The 21,448-nt window shown below is 40.6% G+C and overlaps 1 protein-coding gene across 4 annotated transcripts in view; it reads right to left on the bottom strand.

Annotated features, from left to right (window-relative positions):
* Nucleotides 1-21,448, bottom strand: part of LOC126419820 (small G protein signaling modulator 1-like) — a 275,459-nt gene that overhangs the window by 7,979 nt on the left and 246,032 nt on the right. For all 4 annotated transcript variants that reach the window (XM_050087048.1, XM_050087049.1, XM_050087050.1 and 1 more), the window contains one exon: nt 13,775-13,942. In XM_050087048.1, the coding sequence (XP_049943005.1) occupies nt 13,775-13,942 (168 nt within the window). The remainder of the gene's footprint in view (nt 1-13,774; nt 13,943-21,448) is intronic.

Raw genomic sequence — 21,448 nt, 5'->3', positions numbered from 1 at the left:
TGACCTTTACCTCCCTATACACAAGGACATTCCTGCACTTAATAAAAACAGACTTTGCTCCTGTCTACCACCTCTAAAAGGGGCAAAGTTTTTGGTAGACAATGGAGTAACAACAACAGACAGATAAACAAAAATATGCCATAACACTACTCCACAACGGCTTAAGATGCCCTGCATCTCGTCCAGGTCGCCAGGTTTTGAAGAGCACCCCAAAATCTTATCTATGCTCAACAGAGTAAGGATAAATAGTGGAAGATGTGCTGAATCAATATTCAAATTTGGACTGAAAATATAGCCCAGCTATGACTGTGGTGCAGAACAACAAACTGTTCAGCATAACATACATTCATGTCCAAAATGTTCCTTTTCCTGATGACCCACAAGAGTTCCTGATAGCAACTAAGATATCTATTGAATATATTCAGCAATTGGATATATGCCTGTGGCTTTCTATGCTTTGTTAATATTCTAAATTTAATTTATTTATAATTACAATTTTTTCTCTGTGTTAATATATGTACATGTATTGTTAAAGGAAAAATGTTTTTTGTGATGTGATACTAACCATACGCTAGATAAATAAATAAATTTCAGTTGCCTGAGACTGCAGATGTGTGTGTGAGTTGCGTTTGCGTGTGTGTGTGTGTGTGTGTGTGTGTGTGTGTGTGTGTGTGTGTGTGTGTGTGTGTGTGTGAGAGAGAGAGAGAGAGAGAGAGAGAGAGAGAGAGAGAGAGAGAGAGAGAGAGTCTATTGTTGAAAAAGGCCTTAATGGCTGAAAGCTATAATTGTGTGAATCTTTTAGTTGTGCCAATCGCGACAGCATCTCCGCTATATGGTGAGGAGCAACTTTCCTTCTCTAATATTGTTACATTCCATCCTGAATTTTCCATTGTTAAATTGATGAAAAGTGACACTTAGGAATCAGATTTTATATGGTTAATTTTTCAAAGAAAGGAAATTATGGGAAACAGGAAAGAATGATATTTATAGGTGCTAGAGGATGGGAATGGTTACTCAAAAACCTACAGCAAGATCAAACCTTACGGGGAAATATAATTACATAAAATAAAGGAAATGCAACCACTCGCCCATAGCTGACTGGTGTGTGATACACAGAAACACTCAATACAGTATTTACAAAAGCTTCTGAGCTCTAGCTCTTTCTTCAGCAAAAACACACAAACACACACTCACACACACACACGCGCGCACACACACACACACACACACACACACACACACACACACACACACACACACACACACACACACACACTTACAAACCATTCAGACACCCAGATGCTCCCAATCGCAGCAAGCTTGACTGCTGATAATGATTACCGAGGGCAGTTGCCAGGGCAGATGAAGGTGCAGAGTGGGGAGTGGGTAGGGAAGGACACATGGGGTGAGGAAAGGGCAGTGGAACAGTGTGAGAGTAACTAGTTGCTGCACGAAATGAAATGGAGCTAAGGGGAGGAAAGGAGATGAGGATGGTGATAAAGTGGGAGAGTGATGGAAAAAAATTAGAGAAAGAGGGGTCGAGGGAGGGAGGGAGGGAGGGCGGGAGAGGGAGAGAGAGAATATGACACTAGTGAGGTAATTCAGTATGTATATGGAGATGAGATGAAAATCTATTAATCATTGGTGATTGAAACACTGTAGTAGGGGAAGGGATGCAACACAAAGTTATCAGAGAATATGGGTTCAGTAGTAGGAATGAGAGAGGAGAAATACTAGTTGAGTTCTTAAAAAAATTTCAGCTAGTAATAGCAAATACTCTCTGGAATGAATTTTCATTCTGCATTTTCCTGAAGATTAAATGCAAAACACAATGGAAACCACAAAAATTAATTATTTCCATAGAATGCAAGCAATAATTGAAAATGAAAAGAAAGGGAAATGTAGTAGTTTTCCATAGAGTATGAAGAAAGGGCACAGGCCAAAATAATGAGGAAACCAAATTGAAGCAGTAAAAATATTTAAAATCAGGCAAACACAAAGTCTCTTTCATTCTGCCCTGCATCTCCCTATCCACCTTGTCGCTCCTGTTTAATACTGAGGGGAAGGGAGTAAGATTTTCTTCCAGTTGCCACCATTGTTTAGAAACACAGCTGATGATGGTGCTGTCCATCATCCACACTGCAAGATTAGTGATGACGTCACACACAGCTGTGCTCTCATTTTTGAGCTGTCAAAAAAAATGGTGTTACAATACTGTAATTCAACAGTAATTTGTATTTCATATACAAAACATGCATTCCCCACATTTGTTTAGAACTGTCTTTCAATTTGATAAAGTTATTCTAAAATTAATGATTTCTCTAAATATCGTGAAACATGTTTAGATTGGCTACACTTCATTTTAAGCACTCCGTATAAATTTTGTTATGTTGTGCAGAATAGAAATTCACAGGGATGTGTGGTTTAGGAATAGTGTTAAGGTGTTACTCCAGGCAGAATGAAAGGAAGTCTTTATGAGTTCTTCTACATCCAACCATGCCAAGTCTTTAACAATTTCCTGCACCTTTGTTTCACAGACTAGGATGATAGTTTTCACTGTGCTTCACTCAGGGAAAGATCCTGGAATACTACAAAAATATCAAGCCATAGCAGAGATCCAAATGGGAAAATCATAACTGCTTTTGTTTGTTGGATGGACCACACTTTTGATAACAGGGAAAGCAGCCACTAGTGAGTTGAGAATAGATGTTCCACCCACTGTCTGCTCCGTCACACACAAGTTGCGCCCTTGGCTAGCTAGTGGTGGTAAAGGACACTTCACTAAATTAGTCTGCACTTTAGAACTTCAAAACTGTGTTGTTTGTGGACTTAGAAGATTCTTTATCATGCTAGATGCTGGACGTAAGAAGCATGTACTCAATTTATAGTTCTAAAATTTGTTGAGTATATGAAGCACTGTAACCTTTATAAACTGTTTCTCACGTAATGACAGGATGTACTATCACATGGCGAGTCGACTCTTTTGGTATTAAGAAACTGAAACTGAAATTTAGTTGGTTCAAATCTTAGTAGTGGAAAATTTTCACTACCTGTACTTGGCCAGGAAGGGGAAGGAAAGGTGGTGTCATAAAATTCCTGAACAACAGTGTTTGCACCAATTTACGCTACTATAATCTGCATCATTTCGCGTGACTATAAAAAGATAGAGTGAAGAAGCATACATCTTCCACCATTGTACTTTGGCAGAATATCTTGTCAAGCACCATGAGAATTCTAGTCCTTCATAAGATCATTAAGTGGGTTCAAAGCTTAGTGGCAATAGAGGACAGCAAAAGGAAAACTGAATCCTTAATTTCACAGTTCAATAAATCATTCAGGCAGGAGGACTGTAGAGGCATATAATTGTTTGACCATCACACACACTCCTATAAGGAAACAGAAACACACATCCCTGGCATTGAGAGGCTACTGAAAGAGTTGAAAACACATAAGTCACTAGATATGGAATGAATCACAGTTTGGTTTTACACACAGTATTCTTTGGCTTTGGCACCCTACACAGCTTGCATTTTAGTGAATTTCTCGTCCAGTGCAATTTCTGAAGTGACTGGAAAAGTCCAGGTGACTTCTGAATATAAGAAGGCTAAAAGAACGGACCCCATAATTCCAGACCAATATCCTTCACATTGGTTTCTTACAGAATTCTTGAGTATGTTTTAAGTTTGAATATAACAAATTATCTTGAGACAGAAAAACTTGGATCAATAATTCAGCATGGATTTGGAAAGCATCACTCATACAAAACTTGGCTTGCTCTTTTCTCACATAATATACTATGAACCAAAGATGTAGGGTAACAGGCAGATTCTATAAGCATACAGAATAGGTTCCCAGATATGTAACAGGCTCTTTGACTTCATAAGTAATAGAACCTAGACGTTGTCCTGGATAGCAAGAGTTTATTGGAAACAAGTGTGTCATCAGGAGCGCCCCAAGGAAGTGTGGATAGGATTGCTCTTGTTCTCTATATAAATGAACGATCTAACAGATAGGGTGAGCAGCAATCTCAGCTGTTTGCTGACGATGCTATAATGTATGGGAAAGTATCTTAGTCAAGTTACTGTAGGAGGATACAAGATGACTCAGTATTTTTGGTGTGATGAATGGTAACTTACTCTAAATACAAATTAAAAAAATGAAAGTTAATGCAGATGGGAGGAGGGGGGGGGGGGGGGGGGGCGGGAGGTTATGGGACTAAATGGCAATGTCATCAGTCCTGCAATTCCTAAGTTACATGCGGAAGAGAGAGGGCCCCCTAAAAGTGGACAGATCCAGTGAGAGGAGTCAGGCCATAAAATGAAGTTAAAACACACACAGGAGAACGTATAAAAGGGTAGCCCAAATCTAAAAACTGGGGAAACAGTGTGATAAAATAGCGGTTTTTGCAAGGGGGAGTGGTCACGCATTCCAAAACAAGAAAACATGAAGAGAGGCCCCAACCACAAACACCATGCATCTGAAACTAAAAACCACTTTCATGGAGGAAACTGAGGACCAGTTCAACCATCCATTAATTGCCTGGTGATATTGAAATTAAGGAATTGATTATACTTAGTACAAAGGGCCAAAATATATGGGACACCCTCAGTCTGACTCCACTATCGTATCGTAGGGGTGGTTCACTACGCAAGAGGAAACAATGAGTGAGCATGGTATGACCATGCATAGACGGCATGAGACAGTGGACTCCTTCCGAGAGGAGTGGAAGGAAGAGTGCCAAACAACAGTAGACTCCTTGACTGTGTGAAGATTATTACTGAGAGCATTGGTGCACCAGATGTCATTCCACTTTTGGCAAAGAGAGATGTGATGTAGAGCCATTATCCACAGCTGGAATCATGAAAGGGAATGGGGGAGGAGGGGGGGGGGGGGGGGGGAATTATCTGCTTCTCTAGCCATATAATCAGCCAGTTCATTCCCTGTGATGCCCACATGATTTGGGACCCAGAGAAAGACAACTGAGCAGGTGGCCAATGGCAGAAAGAAGGTCATGGACAGCAGAGACCAATGGCTCCATGAAAGTAGCAGCAGTTGATAGCCTGCAGGCTGCTCACTAAGTCGGTACATACTAAAACACTGTGGAGGGAGGCCTGAGTAACAAAAAGAAGGGCCCTACGAATGGCTAGCAGCTCTGTTGTGAACAGACTGTATGGTCCCGGCCATAAATGGTGTTCTAAGCCAGTAGGAGACATGACTGCGAATCCTGTCTTATCTATCATCTTAGAACCATATGTGCAGAAGATCTTGGCACCCTGGAACTCTGCAAGGATGGAACGTACAAGACGCCGGAAGACCATAGGGGTGATACAGACCTTAGGACCCTGGAATAGGCTGGTCCTAACCCGTAGTCTAAGCACCATCCAATGGGGGGTGTGGGAGGAAATACATGGGGCACATTCCACTGAGTGGAGATGGAGATCTCAACAGAGGGAAGCGAAGACGCATTTCAACCAGCAATCCCACCCGTTTATGGTTGTCAGAAGGGAGACTTTCCTCATTTGAAAAATGGACTGGGGTGCATGGCATGGTGAGGGAATCGGCAAATGGCAATTGCATAAGAAACCAGGAGTTGGCTCCGTCATGTTTGTAGAGGGGGAATCCCCGCTTCTGCAAGGAGACTGTCTACGGACTAGAGCAAAAGGCAGCAATAGCCAGGTGCACCCACAATGGTGAACAGGGTCAAGTATTTTCAGAATGGAAGGACCTGTTGAGCCATAAACCTGACAACCATACAATCTGCCATGTGCCTCATGATGGTTTGCAAAGTATAGATGTAGATGTAGAAGGGTTTTGATTATGCATTTCTATCAGCTGTATAGGTAGCTGCAGCTTCTGGAGGCAGCTACTAGCCAAATGTGTGTGATGCATCTATTTGTACACTGTTGTTTTATTTTAAACAAAGGCCTACTATAATGCAGACACTTTATGAAAGCAGTTTTAGACGTGTGTGTGTGTCTGTGGGGGGAGGAGGGGGGGGGGGGGGCGTTGATTTATGTTTGCTTATATGCCCTTAAAGGTTGAGCCTGAACTACCCTGTTTATGAGTGCCAACTTCTGCAGACAATTGCTCTGTATTCATTAGTAAATGCTGTGTGTACTCTGCTTTGCTTTGTGTTGTGTGTTACTTGTTTTATTTTCATATTTTGAAATGAGTGAAGAGGCTAATCCTGGTCCATGATGGGATCTGAGTACGACCCACACAAAACCAGAAGGGATCAGTGATTCCACACCAGTTCTACTTTTGCAGGAGCACAGAACACAGATGTAGACTGTCAGCCTTGTGAGAGGGAGTTAGGACCTGTTCCCCTACTTCACTCCTCTCCCCTCAGGTTGTCTAAGTTCTCACTTGATTGTGCTCGAAGCCAACTGCCACTTTACTGGTTCCGCAATCTGCACTGACACTGGTGGTGTTATCTCAATAAACAACACATAATCATCTGTGATGTGTCTGTGGTGAAAATTACATCTGTTTACATTTTGTGACAACTTGTCATATATGGAGCATTACCCATTATATGAATCTACAGAAATCCACTTAATGTAATGTTTCTAGCAGGATGTAGTTGCCTGAAAGCTGAACAAATGCACTGAGAAGAGTTCTCCACTAGGGATCATCCTAACTTGGAGAAACTGGTGTCTGTTAATTAGAAACATAGTAGCAATTAGGCAATACTAGACACAAAGGGCTGACCAAGTTTCCTGACAAATAACTATGCTTATGTTACAAATTAATGACACTGTTGTATCACATGGGAAAAAATGCATTAAACAAGTACCCATGAACTATTACACTTAGAAGAATACAATTTGAAGAGTACTGGTGGATCAGCAATTTTACTCAAGTTATAAATCCCATCTACAAGCTAAGGGGTCAAAAGCTTTTGAACTCAGTATTCAGTTCCGTTTGCTACTGTACTGCATTTTTGTCATCACTTTGACATTTCCTACAAACTTCAGCTGTTTTTATATGACTGAAATTATTTATTTTGATACAAACCAAATCTTTATTTCCAAGCATTTATACTCAGAGTACTCAGTTTAGTACCCTTGCTAAACTGCCTAAAAGTTTTGGATGACCTGTAATAAAAACAGCACTAATGAAGGGTATGCAATGATAAATCCTGATGATTTCTGCAACTAGCTACTTAAATTTCCTTATGTCAGACAGACACGCATTCTAGCAGCATACTGTGGTTTAGCAATTTATTCCCTCAGGGATCATATTGCAGTGACACAGCATTTGTCAACTAATACATGGTATCTCATATAAATGTACATCCAAGTGTTCAATATTAAAAAGGATGATTGTTGGCAGTGGTCTTGTTGACGTGAGCAGGTGAAATATATCAACATATCATGTGTAACATTGCCTGTGTCCACCAGAGTGCTTGCTGCAATAACGCTGTCAATATCACAGGCTAGGCAAATAAACTTTGATTGTTGTTGTTGTTGTTGTGATCTTCAGTCCTGAGACTGGTTTGATGCAGCTCTCCATGCTACTCTATCCTGTGAAAGCTTCTTCATCTCCCAGTACTTACTGCAACCTACATCCTTCTGAATCTGCTTAGTGTATTCATCTCTTGGTCTCCCTCTACGATTTTTACCCTCCACACTGCACTCCAATACTAAATTGGTGATCCTTGATGCCTCAGAACTTGTCCTACCAACCGATCCCTTCTTCTGGTCATGTTGTGCCACAAACTTCTCTTCTCCCCAATCCTGTTCAATACTTCTTCATTAGTTATGTGATCTACCCATCTAATCTTCAGCATTCTTCTGTAGCACCACATTTCGAAAGCTTCTATTCTCTTCTTGTCCAAACTATTTATCGTCCATGTTTCACTTCCATACACGGCTACACTCCATACAAATACTTTCAGAAATGACCTCCTGACACTTAAATCCATACTCGATGTTAACAAATTTCACTTCTTCAGAAACGCTTTCCTTGCCATTGCAGTCTACATTTTATATCCTCTCTACTTCGACAATCATCAGTTATTTTTGCTCCCCAAATAGCAAAACTCCTTTACTACTTTAAGTGTGTCATTTCCTAATCTAATTCCCTCAGCATCACTCGACTTAATTCGTCCATTATCCTCGTTTTGCTTTTGTTGATGTTCATCTTATATCCTCCTTTCAAGACACTGTCCATTCTGTTCAACTGCTCTTCCAGGTCCTTTGCTGTCTCTGACAGAACGACAATGTCATCAGCAAACCTCCTTTACTGCTTGCTCAATATATAGATTGAATAACATCAGGGATAGGCTACAACCTTGTCTCACTCCCTTCCCAACCAGTGCTTCTCTTTCATCCTCCTGGACTCCTATAGCAGCCATCTGGTTTCTGTACAAATTGTAAATAGCCTTTCGCTCCCTGTATTTTACCCCTGCCACCTTTAGAATTTGAAAGAGAGTATTCCAGTCAACATTGTCAAAAGCTTTCTCTAAGTCTACAAATGCTAGAAACATAGATTTGCCTTTCCTTAATCTTTCTTCTAAGATAAGTCGTAAGGTCAGTATTGCCTCACTTGTTCCAATATTTCTACGGACAATATTTCTACGGAATCCAAACTGATCTTCCCCGAGGTCGGCTTCTACTAGTTTTTCCATTCGTCTGTAAAGAATTCGCGTTAGTATTTTGCAGCTGTGACTTATTAAACTGATAGTTCGGTAATTTCCACATCTGTCAACACCTTCTTTCTTTGGGATTGGAATTATTATATTCTTCTTGAAGTCTGAGGGTATTTTGCCTGTATCATACATCTTGCTCACCAGATGGTAGAGTTTTGTCAGGTCTGGCTCTCCCAAGGCCATCAGTAGTTCTAATGGAATGTTGTCTACTCCCGGGGCCTTGTTTCGAATCAGGTCTTTCAGTGCTCTGTCAAACTCTTCACGCAGTATCGTATCTCCCATTTCATCTTCATCTACATCCTCTTCCATTTCCATAATATTGTCCTCAAGTACATCACCCTTGTATAGCCCCTCTATATACTCCTTCCAACTTTCTGCTTTCCCTTCTTTGCTTAAAACTGAGTTTCCATCTGAGCTCTTGATATTCATACAAGTGGTTCTCTTTTCTCCAAAGGTCTCTTTAATTTTCCTGTAGTCAATATGTACACCACTTATAAACCTATACCAAAGATGCCAAGTGCTTACAGCAGTGAATATTACCAAACCACCAATTTAACGAGTCACTTTTGTAAAATACTAACACGAAAATCTAAACCAAGATCACTCGACAAGGATTTAAACACCATTCCTAAATGTGTGTCCAATGTATTAAAACTTTGCCACCTTGCTCAGTCGAGTTTGCTGTCACACGGGGAACATATGTAACTTCCTCAATGTTCCTCGATTTAACTTTCATATACACTCCTGGAAATGGAAAAAAGAACACATTGACACTGGTGTGTCAGACCCACCATACTTGCTGCAGACACTGCGAGAGGGCTGTACAAGGAATGATCACACTCACGGCACAGCGGACACACCAGGAACCGCGGTGTTGGCCGTCGAATGGCGCTAGCTGCGCAGCATTTGTGCACCACCGCCGTCAGTGTCAGCCAGTTTGCCGTGGCATACGGAGCTCCATCGCAGTCTTTAACACTGGTAGCATGCCGCGACAGCGTGGACGTGAACCGTATGTGCAGTTGACGGACTTTGAGCGAGGGCGTATAGTGGGCATGCGGGAGGCCGGGTGGACGTACCGCCGAATTGCTCAACACGTGGGGCGTGAGGTCTCCACAGTACATCGATGTTGTCGCCAGTGGTCGGCGGAAGGTGCACGTGCCCGTCGACCTGGGACCGGACCGCAGCGACGCACGGATGCACGCCAAGACCGTAGGATCCTACGCAGTGCCGTAGGGGACCGCACCGCCACTTCCCAGCAAATTAGGGACACTGTTGCTCCTGGGGTATCGGCGAGGACCATTCGCAACCGTCTCCACGAAGCTGGGCTACGGTCCCGCACACCGTTAGGCCGTCTTCCGCTCACGCCCCAACATCGTGCAGTCCGCCTCCAGTGGTGTCGCGACAGGCGTGAATGGAGGGACGAATGGAGACGTGTCGTCTTCAGTGATGAGAGTCGCTTCTGCCTTGGTGCCAATGATGGTCGTATGCGTGTTTGGCGCCGTGCAGGTGAGCGCCACAATCAGGACTGCATACGACCGAGGCACACAGGGCCAACACCCGGCATCATGGTGTGGGGAGCGATCTCCTACACCGGCCGTACACCAATGGTGATCGTCGAGGGGACACTGAATAGTGCACGGTACATCCAAACCGTCATCGAACCCATCGTTCTACCATTCCTAGACCGGCAAGGGAACTTGCTGTTCCAACAGGACAATGCACGTCCGCATGTATCCTGTGCCACCCAACGTGCTCTAGAAGGTGTAAGTCAACTACCCCGGCCAGCAAGATCTCCGGATCTGGCCCCCATTGAGCATGTTTGGGACTGGATGAAGCGTCGTCTCACGCGGTCTGCACGTCCAGCACGAACGCTGGTCCAACTGAGGCGCCAGGTGGAAATGGCATGGCAAGCCGTTCCACAGGACTACATCCAGCATCTCTACGATCGTCTCCATGGGAGAATAGCAGCCTGCATTGCTGCGAAAGGTGGATATACACTGTACTAGTGCCGACATTGTGCATGCTCTGTTGCCTGTGTCTATGTGCCTGTGGTTCTGTCAGTGTGATCATGTGATGTATCTGACCCCAGGAATGTGTCAATAAAGTTTCCCCTTCTTGGGACAATGAATTCACGGTGTTCTTATTTCAATTTCCAGGAGTGTATTATATAAATTCATAGTTGATCTTAAAACAGTGCAAATTGTCATTTATTTCTATTATATTCCAACACTGATTTGGACTGTTTCAAAGCCAATTATTTACTTATTTTGTATATAAAATGAGTTCAGTCTATGAAAGCTGGAATTACGCTTGACCCCAGTGTGACAACAAACTCAAACGAGCGAAGTGGTGGAATGGTTGGTACACTCAACTAGCAACGGGGTTCATTTCCCTGTCCAGCTGTCTCTATTTCGGTTCATACAGTTTCCCTAAATCAATTAATACAAATGATGGCATGATTCTTTTGGAAAGGACATAACTGATTTTTTTCCCCAACCTCTCCTTATTCGAGCTTATTACCAATCTCTAATGACATCACCAACAAGACATTACACCCTAAAATTCCTTCCTTTCAAAAATCACACTGATGAAGACTGAACACCACCAAAACACAGTTACACAGGGTGTCCAAAAAATAGAGTAGCCTTTTCTCAGTTTTTTTGTTCTGGGTTCCCAGTGTGTGGATGGAGATACTAGAGACAGGGATTGCTACTTCAGATACTCCAAGCTTTGACTGAAATACCTATCGGTATCCAGCCCACAATTTTTTCAAGAGATACCTACACAAGAATAAAAGGCAGTTTGTGCTTTGGAACATGCAAAAACAATGTCTGTCATCACAATTCAGTGCAACGTGTGTGTCTGGAGTCAATCTGGCAAGAACTCCATTTGCTCACAGAAATTTTGAAACACTTAGCATTTTGTCTACAATTCTTACATGATTCTCATGACTCAGTAGCTGGGTTTTACACATTCATGACCCACACAAACTGTTGTCATTGTGTCAGTGTGCAGGTTTTGAAGAGGTCAGTTGGTCGGGTCGGCCATCACCCTGTGGCATTTATCTCACCACACGAGTGTCGAACTAAGTATTTATTTCACTATTCACATTTTTTAAATGTCATTTTATTTGTATTGTGCTCGATTTATTGCATATTTTTATTACTTAAAATTGCTAAGTATACATGAAATGAGTAAACTAATATTATTTTGTAGTTTTATATATGAGTAGACAAGAAGAAAGAATTTTGGTGTGGCTGGAATATGATGTGCATAGGAGTAAAATCCAAAATCTGTCAACCTCTACAGCAAATTACAGAATGATTCACCAATGGAACTGAAGTTTCAAATGCCGAAAACACAGTGGTATATGTCTGGCCTGTCCAAGGCACAAAAATTATAAGACAAAAAATGCATACACTCATTGTCAAAAATTTTTGCGTAATGAACATGCTGGAACATTATGTGATATGTGCAAAGCCCAGATATATGATGAAGATTAAGTCATAAAAGTTAGGTAACAAGGAATACTTGTTTTGTCATTTTTTTCTATTTTTTTAACTAGCACCCTAAAAGACTGGCTATTTTAATTGTCCTAGCATTATCAGCAGCAATATAGATATACTGATTATTCTGAACTGCAAATAAATATTTTAAATAGTAAAATATGAGTGTGTCATTATAAAAATAACAAAAAATACTAATTTACACTTACTAGGTACATTTCAGACTGCTTGTTGAAAGTGAGCAAAATGCTTGACGCATGACTGATTGCGTTAAGTTTTAAAGGCATGATTCCTTGTGAGTTAAGCACTGATATAAACAGCTCATCAAGACAGGGTATCTATGCAAAGACAAAGGCATCAGCTGCACTTCGCATTCAGAGAAGAAATCGATATAGTTCGACAATCCTTCCAATGCACCCCCACAAAATCAGCTCGAAAAGTGAGTAGTGAGTTAATATTGTCCCTTTGACATGCAAGGCTGACAAGCTGCAACCTGTGTAGGCAGTCACTGAAGACAACAAAAAACTTCACACGTCTTCTTTGGGATTCCTGGAAAATGATGATTATGTACAAGGTAGTGTACAGTGATGAGTTGACCTTCCATATCAATGGCAAAGTCAATAGCGCTTCACAACACACTCAGTAAATTAGTGAGTGTGTCAGAGACTCACCAAAGTTGGAAGTTTTTGCAGCCATCTGCAGAATGAAGCTTTAAGAGCCATTTCTCTTTGCAAAAAGAAGTGTAATGGGATATTCGTATATTTATATTCTCCTCTTTAAGAGGCTTGTAAGAAATTCATTTTTTGACAGGATGGAGCTCCAGTCTGCTTTCATAATGATCTTAGAGGGTATCAGAATTAATGTCTCCTACAGCAGTTGGATAGGGCACACAACCCTGAGCATTAAGTATTCTGAGGTGGCCCCCGATGCCTAAATATGGTGCCAAGTGACTTCTTTTTAAGCAGATTTGTCAAAGAATATGTTTTTGTTCCTCCATTGCCTCAAAATCTGAGAGAGCTGTGAGATGTTATCACAAAGCCTTTGCTGCTGTTGCAAGAGACATCTCAATTTGAGTTTGGGAGGAAATGGGTTATTAAACAGATATCTCCCATGTCACGAAGGGAACCCACATACCCACATTGAATATTTGTAAGTTAGGTAAAAAGAACTCAGATATGTTACCTTGCTTTCAGTATACAAAGGATTCTAATTTTACATCAGGGGGCTTGAGATTTTTAAGGGAACATTCTTTTTTGTCTTGACATCCTGTATAATGTTTTCAATTGGAGACTAACCCTCCTCATTCAGTCTACACTCCCACTCTCAAGGGGTAACCTTGGTGTATCAACAAACAAAACCAGTAAAGTTAGTTTCAAATAGTTGTGTTGCCCAAGGAAACAATGTAACTGACCAAATTACAAAGCAAAAAGAATCACTTTGATGTGATAGTTTGTTTCTTTCTTTCTGTAAGGCCGCTACATTTTGGAACAGGGTATTATCTAAATTTTTGTCAGAAAGTATTCACAGCAACTTGAGAAGTTCCTGTAATATTTAATACAAAAATGATGTCAAGAAGGAAGTTTCAACTGCCATATATGCAATCGATTTTACTTACCGTTGAAAAATTTGATGATATCTGTGAAGTCCATGCTATTACCAAGTATAATGTCCCGATAGGTCTCCACTAAAGCTAATGCAATGAAAAGTACAAAATGTGATGATGAAACATGCTTTGCTGCCCAGATTGTTTCCCAAACACTGAAGACATCTTCATACACCAGTTCTGAAAAGAAAGATTACAAAGTTCACTTAGTTATTAATTTTATGTGTGCTTAATTTATTCTATCCCTTAAAACAAGTATATACATGTTTTCAGAGCATACTGAAGTTTGTTTAAATGATTATATTTCCTGCTTTTTACTTCTTATTATTTTTCTACAAATTACAATTAAAGGCAGAAGATACTGTCATTTCACAAATTCTGTGTGAGTGATGTATCTGCCTGCGGAAAAGGACTGACTTTTGGGAGGAAAAACACTAAAGTTTTGCTTATAAAAGTGTTCAATCCAGAATTCATCAAGCCTGAACTTCAAACATATAGAATAAATCTTACCTTAACACATTAGTTGTGGGTTTAAGTACAAACCATTAACCTTTGAGGCACAAACTTGCTAAGTGTGTGTGGGCTACAAGCTGAAATCATGTTCTCGTTGTTGTTGTGTTGTTGTTGTCTTCAGTCCAGAGACTGGTATGATGCAACTCTCCATGCCAACGTATCCTGTGCAAGCTGCTTCATCCAAGTACCTACTACAACCTACATCTTTCTGAATCTGCTTAGGATATTCATCTCCTGGTCTTACTAAATTAGTGATCCCTTAATGCCTCAGGACATGTTCTATCAACTGAATCCTTCTTCAATTCAAGCTGTGCCACAAATTCCTCCTCTCCCTATTCTATTCAGTACCTCCTCATTAGTTACATGATTTATCCATCTAATCTTCAGCATTCTTATGTAGCAGCACATTTCGAAAGCTGCTGTTCTCTTCTTGTCCAAACTATTTATCGTCCATGTTTCACTTCCATACATGGCTATACTCCAACTACTTTCAGAAAAGACTTCCTGATACTTAAATCTAAACTCGATGTTAACAATTTCTCTTCTTCAGGAACGTTCTCCTTTCCATTGCCAGCCTACGTTTTATATCCTCTCTACTTTGACCATCATCAGTTATTTTGCTCCTCAAGTAACAAAACTCATCTCTACTTTAAGTTTTTCATTTTCTAATCTAAATCCCTCAGCATCACCTGATTTAATTCAACTACATTCCATTATCCTCATTTTGATTTTGTTGATGTTCATCTTATATCCTCCCTTCAAGGCACTGCCCATTCCGTTCAACTGCTCTTCCAGGTCTTTTGCTGTCTCCAACAGAATTACAATGTCATAGGCAAACCTCAAAGTTTTTATTTCTGCTCCATGGATTTTAATTCCTACTCCAAATTTTTCTTTTGTTTCCTTTACTGCTTGCTCAATGTATAGATTGAATAACATCGGGGATAGGCCACAACCCTCGTTCCCTTCCCAACCACTTCTTCCCATTCATGCCCCTCTACTCTTATAACTGCCATCTGGTTTCTGTACAAATTGTAAATAGCCTTTCGCTCCCCGTATATGACCCCTACCACCTTCAGAATTTGAAAGAGAGTATTTCAGTCAACATTGTCAAAAGCTTTCTCTAAGTCAACAAATGCTAGAAATGTAGGTTTGCCTTTCCTTAATCTATATTCTAAGGTAAGTCATAGGGTCAGTATTGCCTCTCATGTTTCAACACTTGTATGGAATCCAAACTGGTCTTCCCCAAGATTGGCTTCTACCAGTTTTTCTGATCGTCTGTAAAGAATTCGTGTCAGTATTTTGCAGCCATGACTTATTAAACAGATAGTTCAGTAATTTACACACCTGCCAACACTTGGTTACTTTGGGATTGGGATTATTATATTCTTCTTGTAGTCTGAAGGTATTTCACCTGTCTCATACATCTTGCTCACCAGATCACAGCTGGCTCTCCCAAGGCCATCAGTAGTTCTAATGGAATGTTGTGTACTCCCGGGACCTTGTTTCAACATCTTTCAGTGCTGCGTCAAACTCTTCACGCATTGTCATATCTCCCATTTCATCTACATCTATGTCATCTTCCATTTCAATAACATTGCCCTTGTACAGACCCTCTATGTACTCCTTCCACTTTTCTGCCTTCCCTTCTTTGATTAGAACTAGTTTTCCATCTGAGCTCTTGATATTCATACAGGTGGTCCTCTTTTCTCCAAACGTCTCTTTAATTTTAATTTTCCTACAGGCAGTATCTGTCTTACCCTTAGTGATATATGCATCTACATCTTTTTCATCATAGCAATACCCCTTAACTTAACAAAAAGCCACTACATAATGACCATATTACTGTATTGAGCACAGTTAGAGAGTCCCAATAACTGGTCCTCACTTTTCTGAAGAGGATGGTGCTATTGTGACAGTACACTTTCAACATTACATTCACATGATCAATACTTTTTTTTTGCATCAAGATCCAGTGCACTGCAGATAACAGTGTATGCAATCATCAGGCTGGAGCCATCACTTGTGCAGCTCTGAGTTCTCTTCAAATGCAAAGACAAATGTTTCCCAGACACTTAATTTCTTCTTGTGGTGACATCCTCTGGCCAGTATGATCATCAGATCTTACACTATGCAATTTTTTTCTATGAGGGCATCTTAAAACTGAGATGTTCAAACTTCAACCGAGGACTTTTCCTTCCCTAGGAAATGCAATACAGGAAGAAACTGGCCTTACTCCTCACGAAATGCTCGTTAAGAATGGTACAGAGTTTTGAAAGTCACTTTCAACAATGCATTGATAGTAGAGGACACGGCATGCATGACACATTTTTTAATTTCTACTGTGTAAGTATCATCCATGTTAAAACAGCTTCTTCTCTTCGACCCATCTGTTTTTTATTTTAACTTAAAATCAGATAAGATGTTGTGCCACACCTATACAATTTACTTTGCCCTCCACCCAGTTTTTGTATTTAATTACAGAACAACGTGAGGGTATGAGATTTCCAAACTGCAAGCCAAAGTTTTTTGAAAATAAATCTTTTTTTTTTTTATTAAGGGTGAATTCTTGCACCAATTTTGGATATAAATGAACAAGCTTTATTAGCAGAATGTCTGTTTGTTTGTTTATCTGGAAAAATTGTCCAGAGGTTATGAGTTTAATCATTATGTAAGAGCATTTATTAAGGAGCAACTCTTGTTTCATATGTTTTATTGTTACTGGCCAAGGAATTCCGCATGAGCTCCAAGCTGTCCAAAGAGCGTTAAACCTGTACTTGGCATCATGACATGCAAAGTAATTGAAGGTGGCAAAGAATCTTCTGCACAAACCATGGGGTCAATGAATACCAGTGACCAGAAGATGATTATAATATAAATACTGATGTATTGCCCCCCCCCCCCCCCCTCCCCTCCCCCTAGATGTTTCACGAGTGTTAAAAATGAGATGTACTTAGTTGATTAACTTCAGATCACATTTAGGAATTAAAGGCATAATAAAAGCCTTCCTAAAATCAGTGTTTATGAATCTTGGTTTTGGTAGAAGTTGAATTCTTCTACAGATATAAGAAGAATTATAAATGAGTTGGGGATTCAGAACCTCCTTGGAGATGAAGACCAGTGATGAGATACTTTATAAATTAACTGAAACCCTGCAATAACCATTGAAGGAACAGGATAACAACACTACTGAATTAAATGAAAGGTCATAAATGATGAGTCATGGGTAGCAAATATGTTCAATAATCATTTCTTATGCACAGCAGAAAACAGAGGGACAAACTGTCCAAGAGAAAAATCAAAGCAGTATATTGGAAAAACAACCTGAATCATATGAATGTGTTACCAACTGCTCCCCTTGACATTAAGAAAATCATATATTCTCGCAGAAATGAAGCTCATCTGGATCTGGTAGTGTACAGAATAGAGTACTAAAGATTTGTTACCACATATTAAATGCACAAAGTTGACACTTCGTGCAGTGTCTGATGGGAGTGACTGTATATGGCAAATGCCTTTGGGTCACTACCAGCAGGATGTCAGTAAATACTAACCTGCTTCACTACGTATCCCACCTGAACTAAAATAAATTGGTCAATAAACCAGTTTGGATTTGAGAAGGATTGCTCTACAGAGAATGAAACTTAATCATTCACAAAACAGATTTTCCAAGCATTAAATGACAAAATCTACATAGCTACTACATCTACATACATATTCTGCAAGCCACCGTTTGGTGTGTGGCGGAGGATTCCCTCTACCACTACTACTTATTTCCTTTCCTGTTCCACTCACAAATAGAGTGAGGAAAAACCAACTGTTTATATGCCTCCGTATGAGCCCTAATTTCTTGTAACTTATCTTCGTGGTCCTTATGAACACTGTATGTTGGCGGCAGTAGAATCATTCAGCAGTCAGCTTCAAATGCCGATTCTCTAAATTTTCTCAACACAGTTTCTCACTAAGAACTTGCCTTCCCTCTAGGGATTCCCATTTCATTTCCTGGAGCATCTCTGTAACACTTATGTGTTGTTCGAACCTACTGGCAACAAATCTAGCAGTCCACCTCAGAATTACTTTCATATCTTCCTTCAATCCAACTTGGTACGGACCCCAAACCCTCGAGCAGTACTCAATAATAGGTCACAACAATGCCCTATATGTGGTCTTCTTTACAGGTGAACCACTCTTTCTTAAAATTCTCCCAATAAAGTGAAGTCGACTATTTGCCTTCCCTACCACAGTTCTCACAAGCTCGTTCCATCTCGTATCGCGTTGCAACGTTACGCCCAGATATTTAAATGACTTGACTGTGTTAAGCAGGACACCATAATATTATATCCGACCTCTTCAGGTTTGATCTTCCTACTCATCCACATTAACTTACATTTTTCCACGTTTAGGGCTAGCTGCCATTCATCACACCAACTGGAAGTTTTGTCTATGTCATCTTGTATCTTCTTACAGTTACTTAACTTCAAAACCTTACCGTACACCATGGCATCAACAACAAACAACCACATCCTATCCACCAAATCATTTATGTATACAGAGAACAACGGTCCTATCACACTTCCCTGGGGCACCCCCAAAGATATCCTCGTCTTTGATGAACACTCGCCATTTAGACTAAAATACTGGGTTCTATTATTTAAGAAATCTTCGAGCTACTCACGTATCTGAGAACTGATGCCAGATGCTCATATCTTCATTAACAGCCTGCAGTGGCCTGCCAGTCAAATGCTTTCTGGAAATCTAGAAATGTGGAATCTGCCTGTTGCCCTTCATCCATAGTTCACAGTACATCACGTCAGAAAAAGGGCAAGCTGAGTTTTGCACAACCAATGTTTTCTAAAACCATGCTGATTCATGGACATAATCTTCTCAAGAAAATTTATTACATTTGAACTCAGAATATGTTCAAGGATTCTGCAGCAAATAGAAGTTATGGATATTGGTCTGTAAATTTGTTGGTCCGCTCTTTTACCCTTCTTATATACTGGAATCACCTGCACCATTTTCCAGTCACTTGGCACTTCGTGCTGGGCAAGAGGTTCACGATAAGTCCAAGCTAGGTAAGGGGCCAATGCCATCAACCCACTTTACTATGCACTTTCTAAAATGTAACTGGGATTGCATCCAGGCCTGGTGATTTATTTACTTTCAAATCTTTCAGTTGTTTCTTTATGCCAGGGATGCTTATTACTATGTCGTCCATATGGGAATAGTCCAATGGTCAAACGCTGGTATGTTTGTATGATTCTCCTGTGTGAACAGTTTCTTGAACGTGAAACTTAAAACTTCAGCTTTTGTTTTGCTAGCTTCAACTGCCACACCAAACTGGTCAACAACAGACTGAATGGAAGTCTTAGACCCACTTAGCAATTTTACATAAGACCAGAATTTCCTTGGGTTTGGCCAGATCTCTTGCTAAGGTGTCACGGTGGTAGTAGTTGTATGCTTCATGCTTACATCTTTTCACATACGCCCGAATCTCTACTACATTCACTTGTCATCATTTGTGCGTTCCGTTTTGAAGCAAGAGTGCAACAGCCTCTGCTCCCTCCGCATTCTCTGAACTTCATTATTAAACTATAGTGTGTGTTTTCCATCCTTTATCCACTTATTAGGCATAAAACTCTCCAGACCATGATTTACAATCTAGTTAAACTTTTCCCATAATTCTTCTACATCCATCTTAGTGGAACAAAGTGCTGCCAATTCACTGTTCAAGTGTGATACTAAAAACTGCTTGTCTGCTCTACCTAGCAGAAACACTCTTCTAGCCTCCTTGATCAATTATTAACTTTCATAATCATAGTTGCTATAATGTCATCATGATTGCTAATCCCTGTTTCTACACTGACATTGTTGATAAGCCCATCTATTTGTACCTATCAGGTCTAAGATATTTCCAATGTGTGTGGGCTGCCGAGCTAGCTGCTCAAGATGGTTCTCAGAAAATGTATTCAAAAGTATTTCGTGTGACTGTCTGTCTGTATTCCCTGCAATGAATCCACAGACATCCTAGTCTATAATCAGCAGATTAAAGTCACCTACAACTACTATCCCCCCCCATGAACCATGGACCTTGCCGTTGGTGGGGAGGCTTGTGTGCCTCACCGATACAGATAGCCGTACCGTAGGTGCAACCACAACGGAGGGGTATCTGTTGAGAGGCCAGACAAACGTGTGGTTCCTGAAGAGGGGCAGCAGCCTTTTCAGTTGTTGCAAGGGCAACAGTCTGGATGATTGACTGATCTGGCCTTGTAACAATAACCAAAACGGCCTTGCTGTGCTGGTACTGCGAACGGCTGAAAGCAAGGGGAAACTACAGCCGTAATTTTTCCCGAGGGCATGCAGCTTTACTGTATGATTACATGATGATGGCGTCCTCTTGGGTAAAATATTCCGGAGGTAAAATAGTCCCCCATTCGGATCTCCGGGCGGGGACTACTCAAGAGGATGTCGTTATCAGGAGAAAGAAAACTGGCGTTCTACGGATTGGAGCGTGGAATGTCAGATCCCTTAATCGGGCAGATAGGTTAGAAAATTTAAAAAGGGAAATGGATAGGTTGAAGTTAGATATAGTGGGAATTAGTGAAGTTCGGTGGCAGGAGGAACAAGACTTCTGGTCAGGTGACTACAGGGTTATAAACACAAAATCAAATAGGGGTAATGCAGGAGTAGGTTTAATAATGAATAGGAAAATAGGAATGCGGGTAAGCTACTACAAACAGCATAGTGAACGCATTATTGTGGCCAAGATAGATACGAAGCCCACGCCTATTACAGTAGTACAAGTTTATATGCCAACTAGCTCTGCAGATGACAAAGAAATTGAAGAAATGTATGATGAAATAAAAGAAATTATTCAGATAGTGAAGGGAGACGAAAATTTAATAGTCATGGGTGACTGGAATTCGAGTGTAGGAAAAGGGAGAGAAGGAAACATAGTAGGTGAATATGGATTGGGGGACAGAAATGAAAGAGGAAGCCGCCTGGTCGAATTTTGCACAGAGCACAACATAATCATAACTAACACTTGGTTTAAGAATCATGATAGAAGGTTGTATACATGGAAGAACCCTGGAGATACTAAAAGGTATCAGATAGATTATATAATGGTAAGACAGAGATTTAGGAACCAGGTTTTAAATTGTAAGACATTTCCAG

This window comes from Schistocerca serialis, chromosome 9 (genome assembly GCF_023864345.2).
Source record: "Schistocerca serialis cubense isolate TAMUIC-IGC-003099 chromosome 9, iqSchSeri2.2, whole genome shotgun sequence".
In the NCBI taxonomy this organism is placed as follows: Eukaryota; Metazoa; Arthropoda; class Insecta; order Orthoptera; family Acrididae; genus Schistocerca; species Schistocerca serialis.
This window is presented reverse-complemented; position numbering and strand designations above follow the sequence as displayed.